General features: G+C 36.6%; 1 protein-coding gene across 1 annotated transcript in view; it reads left to right on the forward strand.

Annotated features, from left to right (window-relative positions):
- Nucleotides 1-9,860: 9,860 nt before the first annotated feature.
- LOC149781938 (cell surface hyaluronidase CEMIP2-like) overlaps nucleotides 9,861-15,493 on the forward strand; it is a 31,364-nt gene continuing 25,731 nt past the window's right edge. Inside the window, exons 1-3 of the mRNA XM_089935035.1 lie at nucleotides 9,861-9,914; nucleotides 13,905-14,121; nucleotides 14,717-14,871. Of these exons, the coding sequence (XP_089791161.1) occupies nucleotides 9,861-9,914; nucleotides 13,905-14,121; nucleotides 14,717-14,871 (426 nt within the window). The remainder of the gene's footprint in view (nucleotides 9,915-13,904; nucleotides 14,122-14,716; nucleotides 14,872-15,493) is intronic.

The following is a 15,493-nucleotide window of genomic DNA, read 5'->3' on the forward strand; positions in this document are numbered from 1 at the left end:
TTATTTATCTAAAAATAAACATTCTGATATAGAGTGTGTATGTAAAACATCGATAAATGCACAAATTATCTTCATTTTCTTCTCTGTGACTTAAAATATGGATTTTTAATTCACGTTTTTGAGTTATTTATCTAAAAATAAACATTCTGATATAGAGTGTGTATTATAGTATAGTAGATCATTAAGGTACAAGCAATAATACGAAATATTGCCCTGATACACGTTTATATAAACAATGCATTTGCTCATGAAACGAACGTTTAATCTGCATACTTAGATTTGTCAATGTTCAGATGATTATTTTATCGCTGAAAGCCTCTATCTACGAATATTACCGTGCCAGTATGGAGACCTACGAGAATTTTAATATTAAAATGGACATTGTTGTTGTTGTGGATGTCGGGTTTAACGCCATTTTTCAGCAAACGATAGGCTATACATGGCGGCCAGTATTAGTGGTAGAGGAAGAACCCGGGAAAACCCTTGAAAGAACCACCGACCCACGAGAAGCTACTGGCAAGCTTTCTCACATACACACATTGGCTGAATGCGAGACTCGAACCCATGCAGACAGAGGTGAGATGGCAGTGATCCGTAACGGAGAGTGCTTTAGACCACTCGGCCACTTGGGCCCCAAAATGGACATTAAAATTATCGTCAGTTTAAGACGATATGAAGACCTACAAGAAATTAACGTTACGTGGTAGCATGGAAATGTAATATTAGGGCAAAATGTGGGACCGTATTGGACCCTATGTGAATTTAACATCAGCGGTTTTAGGGATTGTTGGACGCGATATGAGAATTTTAAAATCATGTCTTTTGGGGCTGGAATATAGGCCAATAACAATGTAGCAAATTTGGGTTGGTAATGGCCGTATGGAAATTTAACATTATTAGTCATTATGGGGCGCTATGGAAATTAAATATACTGCAATACTTTGAGGCCTTATGTAAATTAAACATTATTGAGACACCTTGAGGCTTAATGATTTCTTCACAGCATGTGTTACTAAAGTGCTTATGTAAATTTAACATTAGGCCCAATATGAGACTTGTGGACATTACACCTCAAACAGAACGTAACACTGGAGTCTGGTAAAACTGTATAGACGAGCATAATTATGAGTGAATGCACATAATGGAGAGACAGACGAAGACATTTAATTACACACATGACATTTGCAAAACCCAACACTCAGCTACTCTCATAAAAGAAATGACTGATGGAAAGGGAGTTATATAATTGTTACTTACAGATCTATTTACCAACCAACAGCTACCCGTACATACAAAACGTCATGTGATCGTTATTGACGCAGATTATACAACCCAACCCTCACCATTGCCATCCAACACCCGATCAAAGATATACAACAAGTGACAGAATGGGATTTATGCTATTATCACTAAATCACCGATTTTCCTTACATTACCGACAGACATACAAATACAATAATAATAGCAAACGGGTATAATGTAATAAAATGAATAGCATACTTACAATGCAATGCCCACAAACGTACAGACGAACTAATAAAGTGATAGGGGTTATATTTTCACACATCATACGAATGCATACGTTTTTACATTACCAAGGGGAAGGGGTTGCTTGGGATATTGTAAGCATTGCTTTTTTCCACAAGTAAAGATATAGATATAGATATAGACACATCAAATGATAAAAAAACATAAAACAAAATCAAATCCGGTACAAGAAACAAATTAAAGCAGCTAGAAATAATGTTTTGCATTATGCTTCTGTAATACTGAGTGGTTTCAGAAGTGTGTTGATTCGCATCAGTCGGACGGAAGTGTTCCTCTCTCCTCTTTGCCTTTAGAGTTCTGTGTACTAAGACTCCATATTCCCATACTCTTCTAGGACTCACGGTACTAATTCAGTTCCCATAGTCAACCTACGCAAACACCATGATATCAAAATTAATTTAATAAATTAAAATTTCTGAGTGCTCATGACCAAACCTATATTTATCTGTATAGATGAAACCTGGATGTTAGCTTCTTTGTAGAGGAAAGGATATGAGCGGCAGCATTTTCTGGACCTGCATGTGTTTGAATCATGTGCTGTCAATTCCGTACCAAAGAGTCAGCTAATTTTAGTAATGAGTGTTCCAGAATCAAGACTTAACAGGACAGAAATTCCGTCAATGAAACAAGGTCTCTATTTTGTTTCACTTACAACATGGATAAGCTCTCAAAAGATTCTTTTTCCTATAACATAACTTACATTATTAAATTATCCTGGCCAGCCAAGCCCATATATACTCTATTTTACATTCACCCATTTTCAGGATGGTTCCCATTTTTCCATATAATTAGTACCGTGTGTCCTCTAGACACGCATCTGTTTGATATTGACTTTCCTAACAAATACTGCTGACTCCGTTCGCCTGTGACCAGATTCGCTTCGGCGTAGATCTTTTAGTCTGTATTACATTACACGTCAGAGATGTTAGACGAGCTTCGGACATAAAAGCTACGGTTCTGCAGAACAAACGACAGGATTGGTAAATTATCTGCGCTTTAGAAAGACACGTCTGTTGAAGCTAAATGTGGCAGCTTGCCAACTGCGGTGCATCAGTTGTGTAAAATACGCCAATTGGAGCACTTTTTAATCGCTGATTGAATTGCGTGCTTAGTGTCCACAAATCACAACTCAGCATGAGGTATGGCATGCTTCTCGTGTAATTTGAGAAAGTAGTTTTTCTACGTCCAAGAATCATATAATGAAAAATAGTTTAAGTAATTTTCAGTACACGTCGCTGAATTAAAGAAACGACTGCGATGATAGTACTTTCACTGCTTATACTTCTAACCTCAGTTACTGTAAACAACTTTCAATGCGTTTGTCAACATATATATTTCTGAAGACCCTGACACAACATAATGCATTTATGAAGAAGCATACATACATACATACGCACGCGCACACACGCACGCACGTACGCACACACACATACATACATACATACATACATACATATGGACTTTATAACCTAGATAACACATAAAACGAATACAACGATAAGACTGAAAAAAGAATCACCATGAAATTAGAAAACAAAACGAAGATATTTGGTGTGCTTGTAAGTCATGCCTTAGTTTTCTTCTAATTTATGATACGGAGATTTCTCAGAGATAAAGGGTTAGGGGCTGGTAAGTTTAGATGACATACATCACAGTGGCGAACTGATGCAAGTTCGTGACACACTAAGGAAGACTGCAGAATATTATTATCAGGTCTTTGAAGAATTCAGTCTAAACTGTGACCATGTTTATTGGTGGATTCGCCAACTAACAGATGCAGATGAGCACAGGCAGCAAACATATGACATGAGAAAATGTACAACATTCCAGAGCCATTTATTCAAGCCTGCTGAGCGACGGGGACCATTTTAAATGTTATATATATATATATATATATATATATATATATATATATATATATATATATATATATATATATATATATATAGATAGATAGATAGATAGATAGATAAAAGAGACTTTGCGTGCATGTATTCGAAGATACAGCAATCAATGCATCCGTACAAAGAGACAAAATAACATAACATCGGTTCCATTTATTTCATTCATTTTGTGTTTTAAGTATTGATGATGGGTGGTAAAGATAGTCTGGATAGTAAACGTTAATCATTCCAAATTATTATCTGTGCCTTTGTACATCTTTATATTCTACTTGTCCAACCCTGTTCCAATGTTATGTAGCTGCATATTTATGATAATGTTAATGTTCCAATGATGGCTACACGTTCCAACAACGTTAACGTTTCATGGAGGAATATCCTGGCATGTATTCATTTTGGATGAGCCATTTCGTCGCTCTAACGATATATTGTCATAGGTCCCATAGTGGTTCAAGAGGTTACATTTTTGTAAGCACCACAGTAACATTCTTTATGCTAAATGTCCGTACGAATCCACAGTGACAGACCATATTAAATTTACTTAGGGTCTTATAGTGACACATAAGGATAAAATTCATAAAGTCCCATACTGGTACAAATTTTGCCGTAATGGTAATTCCCATAACTCCCCTTACAGTTTCAAAATATACTAATTGTAATTCCCATATGGCACTATATAGCATTCCACTGGACTAAATATACTGCAATAAAAAATACTTGATGTTTAATTCCCATTCATGAAACCCAATGATCTAAAATGGTACATTTCCACTGCTGGCCATAGCGTTATCCAAAATGTTAAATTCTGCCGAGATTACAGCGGTCCAATAATGTTGTCTCTTCTTGTGTGCTATTACGGCCCAGTAATGATATAAGCCATGGGGCCCAATAATGTTGAAATGACAATTAATTTACAACTAGGTCCATATGTTCAATGCAAAACAAAACTTCAACATATGAGTCAATTCACACTGTCATCAGTAATGGTTGATTGCTAGCGATGGCTATAACCACCCAGTAATGTTAAGTCTCTCTCTCTCTCTCTCTCTCTCTCTCTCTCTCTCTCTCTCGACATATCCAGGTGCCAAGCAATTTGAGATCAACAGTTTTCATATCATAGATAATGTTTATTAGTTTGTACACGAATCACGTCAGCGACATAAATCCATAAAATATGATACGCATCCTAGTCGCTTACGTCGTACTGGTAGAACGATTTTTTTTGTAAGCCTTTGAAATTCTTCTCATGGACCATTTGAGTGGGAAATGTTTATCCATGATATGTACGAAACATAAGCCAGTCTAAACCATCTCTAATACTTGTGTGTCACGAATCTAGGCAAAAAATATTCACATCATAACGCTTTGTTGTTAATTACCATTAAAAGATGCACCAATCAACTGAGGTGATCAAGTCTAAGGCACATGTCGGCCAACAAGTTCATCAATACCAAAATCTGCTAATCTTCGTCTGACTTGTTGGGAATGAAACACAGCTGACAAAATATGTAATGAGGCACGTGTCAAAGCACGCCAATTGTGATCGGAAAATTGAGCATAAATATGGGCAGTATCAGAGCTCTTGCCAGTTGAAGTTTGCAGAACACTGACTATGACATTCTGTTGGATTTGGTTCCAGGTCTTGGCGTTGTTTATTCTATTAGTTACTAATGAACAAACTGACGCTGTAGCCACTTGTCCTCATGAAGATGCATCTCTAAAATTATGGTCAGATACGGCGACTTGGCCTTCGGGAAAAGTAACGTATTCCTAATTTGTTCATATGGTTTTGCTTGTTGTCTTTAACTTTTGTTAGTGCACATGCCTTTAGATTGTGGCAGTAAAGCTTGGAAAACATTAACACATGTATGTCCTAAAATAATTTGAAATTGTTAACAAGTTTAAACGGTCCGTGGTTAATGTTTCTTTCCCTTTATTCTTTCTTATTGTTTACTCTTTGTACGACTTTCCTGTACATCCTATTCATAAAGTTATTTATTGATTATTTTATTATATTCTAGGTCAATTTACATAAAGAAATGTACATGTTATCTCCAACGAGATTTTATTCCCATTTTTTTAATACAGATTTTTACAATTTTCAGCGTTATAACATTAAACAGAATCAAAATGAATATATACAATGTACACGCCTAAATTATTGAAAGTCTATATTACACCAACACCTGGAGGAATAAGTACTCATCTACAAAATCCTGAATAAGTCAGTATAATAACCAAAAGGCGTCCAATAAACACATTGGGAAAGAAACCCATTATGCATACTTAAAACATATGGCATGGCTACCGAGACAGACTCAACTCGCAATACTAGTTTCTTAAATAGGGACATAAGGACAAAACAATATGCATGACAGACGTTATGCACCTGGATTAGATATATCTGGTACCTCAGTCTAAAAGATCGGTATGTTGCTCTCAGTGATATTTATCCCGAGTTTCTTTACCGTCTAAAAGCAGTATTTTCTTCTATGCATGACTAGTTTTTAAATATCGTCCTCTGAATCGCACATGATAAACCGCTTCAACCGCTATGGAGAAACATTTGGCTTAAAAAACGATAGGTATACAACTTAGCAGCATCTCTATGACGTATCTTACAAAACGTCGAGGACCTTAGACTTGGCATACAAAAGGAATAAAAGCTTTCAGTAATTTAACTATGTTAAACGGTGCTTGACCTCATTGAACCTAACTGTTATTTCTATTAAAAACCGTTTTGCTTGAATAAAATGGAATTTAAGGGATTGGGTAGATGATAGGTCATATTTGTTTTACAATCTAACCTTGAGGTAAAGAACTGAATTTGAAATATCTGCTGTGAAATCAGTTTGGACCGAATTCATTTTCAGCAAAAGCATATCTGATCTGCTTACCGACCACTATCTATCTTTATGGATTGATCAGTTTGAACGCAAGACAGAAACCGCTTGACAATTTGAATATTTGTTTCACTTCCAGTAATACGAAATAGCTTCATAGGGAGCAATTACATAACTTTACACAGATAACCGACGTTGCAGCAAGAATAACAGCGCAGTTTGCTAACCGACCGAACGTATCTACACTACTGATCCCACGAATCGTATGAAATTAAATGTTTCGATATGACTGATCACTTTCTCAGGTGCGCAACTCGCAAAGCAGAGGTGTTCGAAGATGAATAACACTGGTCAACAGTGAAATCATTACTGACTTGAAAAGGCCCTAATCTGTAGTATTTTGGTGTGCCGAACACGAATATAACCGTGAAAAATTTGTATTGGCTCTCGTTTTGAAGACATTCATATACCTCATTTTCTATGTTTCACTGTGTAAATTTCTCCAGTAGGACTGCAGCAACATCCGGAATAATGATGTAACATTGCATAATACCATCATGCTCACATCATCCACAGTTGATTGCATCATTTTCTGACGCAATGCAATACTAATGCCATGCGGCTGCTGAAGTAAGTTGACGTCAGCAGTGTACTATACATGTGTAGGCCTATTATACTAATGCCAGGCGGCTGCTGAAGCTGACGTAAGCAGTGTACTATATAAAGCCCAATCAGATAGGTTCAGCATTTAAAATATTTTAGACGTTGTGCGAGACAGTTCAAGCTACTGTTACATAAAACTTATTATTTTATCCATTTACGTACAATAAAGAACAGTAATGCCTCGAAAGTGTGTTAATACCGCGGACAATTTTTGCTATATTTGTGGGGAAGTGACATTTGCCAACCAGAAGAAAAGTATCAATTCTCAAGTGAAGAAGGCATATCATCTTTACTTCGGATGCAAGGTTGGTGACCAAGACAAGCCTTGGGCTCCGCATATATGCTGTGCTACATGTACAACACAGCTTTCACAGTGGTTGAATTGCAAAAGGTCATCAATGCCGTTTGCAGTCCCAATGGTGTGGAGAGAGCCAAGCAACCACCTAAATGACTGTTACTTCTGCTTCGTTCCTCCTCTTTCCGGCGGAATAACGAAGCGAAAGAAGTCGAGAATAGTCTACCCAAACATTCCGTCTGCATTGAGACCAGTTCCACATGGTGAGGGACTTCCTATTCCAGAACCTCCAGCAGAATATTCTCTTGATTCATCTGACGAAGACAAAGGTGAGTCGACCTGTTCTTCTCCTGGTCCATCAGCATGCAGTGATCCAGATTTTCACTGTGGTGCATCATCAACCCCACACAGAATAACACAGGAAGAACTAAATGACCTGATTCGTGATTTGGACTTATCAAAGAACAAGGCAGAATTGCTAGGATCAAGACTCCAACAATGGAATCTTCTAGAAGAAGATGTCACAATTACTGCATATCGAAAGCGCCACCAGCAATTGGAGCCTTTCTTCAGAAAGGAAAGTAATCTGATATTCTGTTCCGATATTGAGGGCCTCATGAATGCTTTAAAAATCACTCATGACCCACAAGAATGGAGACTATTTGTGGACTCTTCGAAACTGAGTCTCAAGGCTGTGCTTTTGCACAATGGAAACATTCTTCCATCTATTCCAGTAGCGTATGCTGTCCACATGAAAGAGACATACGATAACTTAAGGCAGCTACTGAATTCCATTGAGTATAACAAGTACAGCTGGCACCTCTGTGGTGATTTGAAGGTAGTTGCCCTTTTAATGGGACTGCAGCAAGGATATACAAAATACATGTGTTTCTTATGCGAGTGGGATAGCCGAGCAAGGGAAATGCACTACATGAGGAAGGAATGGACTCACAGGCAGAATGTAGCCATTGGAGAGAAGAATATCCAACACCCAGCTCTGGTTGAGGCTCAGAAAATCTTGCTACCACCCCTTCACATCAAACTAGGTTTGATGAAGAACTTCGTGAAAGCCATTGACCGGACTTTGCCAGCATTCCGATACCTGCATGAAAAATTCCCTCGACTCAGCGAAGCAAAGATTAAAGAGGGAGTTTTTGTGGGTCCTCAGATTCGAGAGCTTTTCAAAGATGACCGGTTCAACAACTTGCTGGAAGGTGACGCGAAACAAGCATGGAATGCTTTTCGCCTAGTTTCTACAAACTTCCTCGGAAATGTTAGGGCAGAAAATTATAAGGAACTAGTAGAAGACATGTTGATGAAGTATAAGAAACTTGGCTGCAATATGTCTCTAAAGATTCACTTCCTTCATTCCCATTTGGATTTCTTTCCTAGCAACTGTGGTATTGTTAGTGATGAACACGGCGAACGTTTTCATCAAGATATCGCAACAATGGAACAAAGATACCAGGGAAAATGGTCCACTACAATGCTGGCTGACTACTACTGGACACTCCTCAGAGATGCTCCCGAACAGCTGTACAAGAGACAGGCGAAGAAATCTAAGATGTAGTCAATGACTTGATTTTTTATAGGTAGGCTATTACAGTTGACCTTTTACTATTGGAATGCATTTCGTTATGTAAACATTAATTTCTTGCAGATTACAAAAAAACTAGAGCCAATTTTGCAATTTGACTGTCATATTCGTGTTCAGCACATAAAAATTGATAAGAATTGACTAATTTAATTTCAGTAACATGACTTTTGTAAAATTTGTTGTCCAGTGTAATCTATGTTTTTATATAAAATTCCAAAGGTTTAAGATCTTTAACAGAAGTGAATAATTCAAGAGTAATAAAATTGACTTGCTTTACGCTAACAAGATGAATTACCGATAGTAATGTATTGACAGAAAAGAAAATAAATAAAATTAAAAAAGTAGATTTTGATTGAATTCCATTATCAACGATTAGCTGAGGGGAGACGATTTGAAAGACAATATGCATTTAGAAGTTCAACTGTCCATTATATGAACAAAATACCCAAAGAGAATTAGGAATGGCATATTCTAATTGAATAAACAGAGTGATAAAACGTGTATGTATATACCACCATTTACTATCATATCTCGCCTTGAAGAGAGCAGGTTAATATATATAATTCCATTTCAGATCTGTGTAGGTGCGTATGTGACTGTACTATTATTAGTTGATGATACATGTGAACATTATTATATTTGTTTTATTTATTGCTTTCTACATTTTTCAGCAATCATAGCCCTCCTTGTTTGCGTATCTTTCTCTATTGCCCTTTACAAACATGTCCACTGTCTTCAGTGGCATTTATCTTGACATAAAGCAATTACATTTCCTGACTCCGCAGCGTCTCCCCCTGCAACTATTATAAATTATTATATCATGTCTTCAATTACTAGAATTTGTGCTACACCAAAACAGTTCATGCCCCTGATATAAGTCCCATAACTATAACATAAATCTGACAATTAGTATTCGGGACAGTAATTCTTGACAGTTATGTAACGAATACATTTACACATATTTGAGCACAGTTATGAGCACATTCTAGAAATACGTAAATTACGATGCATACATGAATCTTATCTCTAAAATCACAACGAATGAAGCTGTTTTGATCATTAAGAAGGTATATAATTGGTTCATCACATACAACATAAACTGGGGTTCATGCAAAGTCTCCAACATCCGGCAAAGTATGGGAAATTATTGCCTTTTCCAGACGTAGAGGGAGTGTGGAAATAAAGATTTTGCCCTAAAGGTCAAGATAAAGTAGGTAATTTTGGTTGATGTGTTTGGTTGATGTGTTGTTTCTTCTTCTTCTTTCTTGTGGCTTGAACAAGATCGTATGTTGAACCAATGTTTATTTTTACAGTGTTGGACGGTGCGTTGTCTGATACATACTGGTTCAGCGTGGTTGGTATGCCACTCATGACCATTCACACAAATGTGATTGATGGATGGTTTAACATCATTTGATACCACATACTTATTTTTTATATGAGTAATGTACTTCTGCAAGATATTGCAAACTAGACCAAAAGAGGTCTAAACGCTGATTGAAGTGAAAAGTATGCATTAGATGATAGATTCATGAGATTGCAATTATATTCGATTAAACAGCATTAATGGGTTTATTTCAGACGCCGTACGATCTTACCCTGTGAGTAGCCTTTCAGATCTTCAGGGTTCTGATATATAAAAAACCCCACAAACGCCTGATTATCTAAACCCTGCATATTTCTCCGAAAATTGGGCGTGAATAACATAACAGATCTGATAGTATATTTTCATATCAACTCGGAAACATGGTGTGGGGACAATATGACTGAGCTGAAATGGTGCTACATGTCTGTGGCATGATGCCCAAGTGCTAGACATCACTATACACTGCCACACTGGCAGACGCAGTAGCGATACGACTAGAAACGTGAAAAAGCTAACATAAAAATCCAAATCACACACACATTTTGGTAGTAAAATAACCCCGAGAACTGACACACCTTCTTTTACCTTTTACACATGTTAACAACTGTATACAGGACTCAATAGTTACATTCTTGCATTGTAAAACACTCGTACGTATTTGTATACATCTCGTTGATATCAGTTTCAAAGTTTATCTGCTGGTAAAATAAAGTAGAATTGACACGTTCAACGTCTGTGTGTATCCACGTAGGCTTCGCGTTACATCTGTTAATCATATGAACAAAACCGTAATACTAAAAGGACGTTGTGGAAACTGTAAGACAAATACAGGATGAAGAAATGCGGAAGGAAAAGAAAATTATTATTATTATTATTATTATTATTATTATCCTCAAAAACATTCTTGATTCGAAACTTGCTTCTGGTGAAAGATCGATCAGACGTCCACATCTCCGCTTCAAGGATGTCTTCAAGCGCTACATGAAACCCCTTGATATTAATGACTACACCTGGGTAGATCTTGCTCTAGACAGGTCCAGCTGGCGACATGCTCTGATCACTGGTCTGAAAGTTGGCGAGGACAAGCTTCGCTTGCTAGCTGATGAAAAGCGATCGCAGAGGAAGAAGAAGCAGCTTCAACCCACGCCAGACTCAACCCCTTCAAGTGCAGCAAGTGCAGCAATGACTGCCACTCCCGTATTGGGGTATATAACCACAGCAGACGCTGCACGAACACCAAGCGGGACATCTCTCATGGGCGCACTTCCATCGTCTCTCGAGTCTAACGGATGCCAACATATTAGTATTATTTTTCATAATGCAACAGGGGCCCCGAGTGGCCGAGTGGTCTAAAGCGCTCTGCGTTACGGATCACTGCCATCTCACCTCTGTCTCGGCTAGCGTCGGTACGTGGGAAAGCCTGCCAGTAGCTATTCGTGGGTCGGTGGTTCTTCCCTGGGTTTTTCAGGGTTCTTCCTCCACCATTAATACTGGCCGCCATGTATAGCCTATCGTGTACTGAAAAATGGCGTTAAACACTACAACAACAACAACATAATGCAACATAGTACGGAAGTTTCATAGTAAAACTAAAAGTCGTTGTGTCAATTATACCGAAACTAACTTAAAAATAAATACCACTGATTTCTTGAATCATTTAGAGTTAGAATTACCACACTCGGAGTGGTGTACTACACACTACGTGAAGTAATCATATTTTACATAATACTCCATAAATTAGTAACAAGGGCCTAAGATTAAATTGGCATTTATCATTAGATTTCTGGTCTTTGAATACATTGCAATCGAATCCGTAGCTCATATATTTTTACATATATGCAGTACAGCAATACAGCTCATTGCGTTTTGTAACCGGGCGACTCATTAATGTTCTGCGAGTTGATTTTTCGTCTATTTAATTGTAGAAAGCTACAAAAATGAATCCAAAGCATTTTTGAAATAATATAGAAAGAATACAAAAGGAATTATATTTACTTCAGAAAATTACCAGACTGCAATAGGAGAAAATAAGTGAAATAAATATTTAATGACCTGACAAATCGTCCAGTTCTCGGATCCTGTAACAGTTTTAATGTTTACTAATTTCATTTGAAAACAATTGCCTATCTATTATGATTAATGTTATAACTCTTTTATTTATATGAATTAATGATACTGGAAAATAATGTGAATGTCATATGTTAATCACATGGTCATAGTTTAATTGTTAATCTGACAATCTTGCCAATTTGTTACTCTATGTAATGTTTCTAATTTTAACAAATTGCCATAGGAAACAATCACCTTTGTAAATGATTTGCGGAATCATCTTATTCGGTTGAGGTACCTCAGAACACATTTGTTTGGACATAAGAATGATTCCAAATGTGTCTTACCTTGCTTTGTTAAGGAAATCTGTAACAAGAGGGTGACAGTCCTTAAATATTATTACTAGACTTCAACATTTATTGTTGCCGATGCTATCAGTATGAAAGGCTATGAAAATGTGGTCATGTAGACGCATTTATCCAAATTATATTAAATATTAATCGCTCTTCTAAATGTTAACACGAAAATAGTTTAATCTTGTTTTGTCATTGATATGCACATTAAACGTCATAAAAAATTCTACTAGACACAAATTATTGACCTCTATTACCTTTTAGGACGGTTGGTAGCCATGTACCAAAGTGCGACAAGAAAAGAAATACGCACGGCCTATCGCAACACAAATTAGGGTAATACTAATATTAACTTCTTTTCAAAGCACGCTGCCTTCCTTTTTAATCCCACATCCGGCTCGTGCTAGATCACACTACGAGGTTGTCCTAGTCTGAAAACTTGCATGTAATTTAGCACTGATTTTACCGTCAGCACTTCTCTGAACGTATCAATAAAATCCGTTCAAAGTCATAGATATATGAAGATCTAAATAAATTGATTGTGTGACATTTAAACAGATGTGCGTCCACACAATCCCGTGCAATCTACCTTTGATTTTGTCGCATGTACTACTCTGAGCGTGTACACAATAACCTTCCAGAAGTAAGTGGATGTATGGTGATTCAAATAAAGTGAATAATTGTCATTTAAAGTGATGTGCAATCAAATTTAAAACAAAAGGACATCATAACTGAGACAACCAGTTCTGAACTCCTATAAATTCTTCTTAACTTCTATTATAGGTGTAGTCCGTTACTACATATACTTATGTTCAGCAAAATGTAAAATAAATGTCCTCAGCACTCAAGAGAAACATCTTATATGCCAGTAATGACCAAGTTTTTGTTCATTTGAAATTATGGCCTCTCTCGTTTGAGAATTGTAAAGTGCTGGCTTTAGGTTCTGACTCGTTTGCTGCCATTTCTTCTGGTAAACCGATGAGATCTTATATTAAATGAAATTATGTGATATCTTTAGAAAGACTTGATAATGAAAAGCATATGTTATGCATCATCATCACGACTGTTCGATCATTTGTCCATTGTTGAATGTTGTAATCATGACCAACATGCAACATATCAATTGCTCTGATTTTGCTCTTTTTTCTGTCCTTTCTTTGTAGCATATAACTGTTTTGGTATTGAAAACTGTCCTACGTATTCTACCAATTTCTATATCCCTCTTTCTTTCTCATCTGTAGAATCCTTGTGCGTACAAATATCTTCTTCTTCTTGTTATTATTATATAGCCAACAACGGGGGCCAATGTCGTAATCAATACAGGGATCCTCCTGGATGAATCGCCCCTGACCCTGACAGGTATCATAGTCACTTCTAGTGGGAAGCTGGTATTCAGTCCGAACATAGAGATCACGCTAACAATAAACTTTATAGAGATATCAGGAGAGGTACTCATTGGAAGCGAATCTTGTCTTTATCAGGGAAAAGTTCATATAATACTTGCAGGTAAGAAATACATTTCATAACACAAAGACAAATAAATTAATATTACTGTATTTTTGATTTACATCTAAGACGTCATTGCATAGTACGTCTAACAACACATACCCCATTAGAAGCAAAAGAGATGAAAATGCAAATATTTGGAGAAAACAAAACCAAAGAGATAGCATAGACAATATACGTTTTTTGAAATCCAAAACCTGATACAAATGATACAAGATTAAAAGTCTTAATTATGTAGACAATATGTTGATATGCCAAATATGTATCTTTTATTGATTTTATAACAAAAATATATTTACCATCCGTAAGGTTTAAATGATTGAATGTTACATTTATGCATACTAGTTTACTGTTAGAAGATTATTAGCGGGAAAAGAAATAGAACATTATGGAAGCAGAAAATGTGAACAGATAAAAGGGAACGGACAAAGTTATGAAGGATCCATTGGAAATGAGAAATGAAATAGCTCCTTGAAGTTATTGAGACTTAAACATGAATTTATAGGCATTTATAATAATAACACAATACTGATGGGTATAACAAACAATGAAGAAAGTGTTACAGATTGAACTATTTCCCATTTTTCTTTGACAGGAAAGCGTGGTGATTTCCCAGGAATTGGAAAGTCAATTTTAGTTAAGAGTGGGGGTACACTGGAGGTTCATGGAAAGAGAAAGTTGTCCTGGACTAAACTGGATGGAACTCTTGAGAAGCTCTCCAAATCAAACGGAATTCTTTATGATCATAGAGTAAGTTCCTCCGTACGGTCATCTTGTAACCAGACTGTCGTCTAACCTAACCGAGAGAGAGAGAGAGAGAGAGAGAGAGAGAGAGAGAGAGAGAAAGAGAGAGAGAGAGAGAGTTATCATTTGGTTTCGCATTACTTCCCGGGTAGGGAAGAGTTTAGATTAGTCTCACATTTGTATGTTTCATTTAAACACAATTTTATAATGCACACCTCCTAAACTGATTGCGATTGGATGCTCAAATCTGGCATGTTGTTTCAAAGAGACATTGAATAACAAAACAAACTTTCTCCACCGTACGATATAAGTCAGGATTAACGGTAAGGTAAAACTAATAAATGAATATTTTATATGGCTAGCATTAGTAGAGCATCTTTATCCTACCTTTTCTCAGCTGATGAATTGAGGCATTTCTGGTCAGTTATGATGAAACATATCGAAAATAAGGTGAAGAAATTACTTTTCCCAACACCTAACATATTTGACACAGGACTTTTATTTTCCCATATTCATCTTCAAAACCAACGTTTAGAATCAGGCTATATTTTAGAAGAATTTTGTTTTCTACCACTAAGGAAGAATCCTCATTAGTAAATCAATTTCACTGCAGTGTATTCAACATGCA

The sequence above is a fragment of the Sinohyriopsis cumingii genome, chromosome 15, assembly GCF_028554795.1.
Source record: "Sinohyriopsis cumingii isolate HCF-2022 chromosome 15, ASM2855479v2, whole genome shotgun sequence".
Taxonomy (NCBI): Eukaryota; Metazoa; Mollusca; class Bivalvia; order Unionida; family Unionidae; genus Sinohyriopsis; species Sinohyriopsis cumingii.